The 925-nt window shown below is 54.6% G+C and overlaps 1 protein-coding gene across 1 annotated transcript in view; it reads left to right on the top strand.

Moving 5' to 3' along the window:
- Positions 1 to 925, top strand: part of VOLCADRAFT_92015 (uncharacterized protein) — a gene marked incomplete at both ends in the record, with an annotated part of 20,431 nt that overhangs the window by 8,733 nt on the left and 10,773 nt on the right. The window contains 2 exons of the mRNA XM_002951524.1: positions 183 to 229; positions 438 to 484. Of these exons, the coding sequence (XP_002951570.1) occupies positions 183 to 229; positions 438 to 484 (94 nt within the window). The remainder of the gene's footprint in view (positions 1 to 182; positions 230 to 437; positions 485 to 925) is intronic.

Here is a 925-nt window from a genome sequence, read left to right as displayed (position 1 = left end):
AAGAAGACATATGCGCTTTGTGGGACTGTCCCGGCTGTGGCTATTCGCCCAATTTGGCAAGTAGTTTGCCGCATGGTCTTTCTTGGTGGTACTTTGTGACACCTCGTCCTGCGACACCTTCACCTTTACCTTGAACTCTCCCCCTCCGGCCTTCCTTGCCCTCTTTGCGCCTCATTATTCAGCGGCCTCAGGGTCTACGGTGGCTTTCCTCATTATGTAGCAGGCGCATGTAGGCTTCTTGGTCGTGAACTTCTCAACAGCGGACTGTTGCTGCACGGCGCTTTGCTTTCCTTTCCTTTCCTTTCTTTGGGGTTTGTTTCGGCCCCATCTTTCACGCCACCCCTGGGGGCCCCCCTACACACATATACACACACATACATACATACACACACACCGCAACGTCCCGCCTGACTCCCAAAACCTTTACCCGCACGCAGGCGCGTCCGCCCAGGACCACCTGATCCCATTGTACATCACCGTACCAGTGGGTGTCGTACTTTTGGCGTTGTCTGCCGTACTGTTGATGTGGTGGCGACACGCCCACCGTCGCAATCTGCTCACTGGGGGCATCAAGGCCCCGGCCGCGGGGCCGTCAACCACCCTGCTAGTTACAGGTGCAGAAAAACCGTTATAATGATAATGATAATGGCAGGTCCTAACCTAGCTAGGTGATTGGGGAACGTGTTTCCGCCGCCTTCGGGAAATGGCCGCGGGTATTAATGTCGTGCTCGGGGTTGCGCTGTGTGCGGGGGCCCTGATTCTCTCTACCCTGTATATGTACATGGGCCAGCGATTATTTTTTTTGGTAGGGCCAGGGGAATATATGACCTGGAAGAGTGATTAATGTTATTGTTTTGTTCTTTGCGCGTACCGTGCCGTGCCGTACCGTACCGTACCGAGATTCGACGTACTGGGATACCCCCGT

The sequence above is a fragment of the Volvox carteri genome, assembly GCF_000143455.1.
Source record: "Volvox carteri f. nagariensis unplaced genomic scaffold VOLCAscaffold_24, whole genome shotgun sequence".
Lineage (NCBI taxonomy): Eukaryota > Viridiplantae > Chlorophyta > Chlorophyceae > Chlamydomonadales > Volvocaceae > Volvox > Volvox carteri.
The sequence above is the reverse complement of the archived record's forward strand: the minus strand, read 5'-3'. Positions and strand labels throughout refer to the sequence as shown.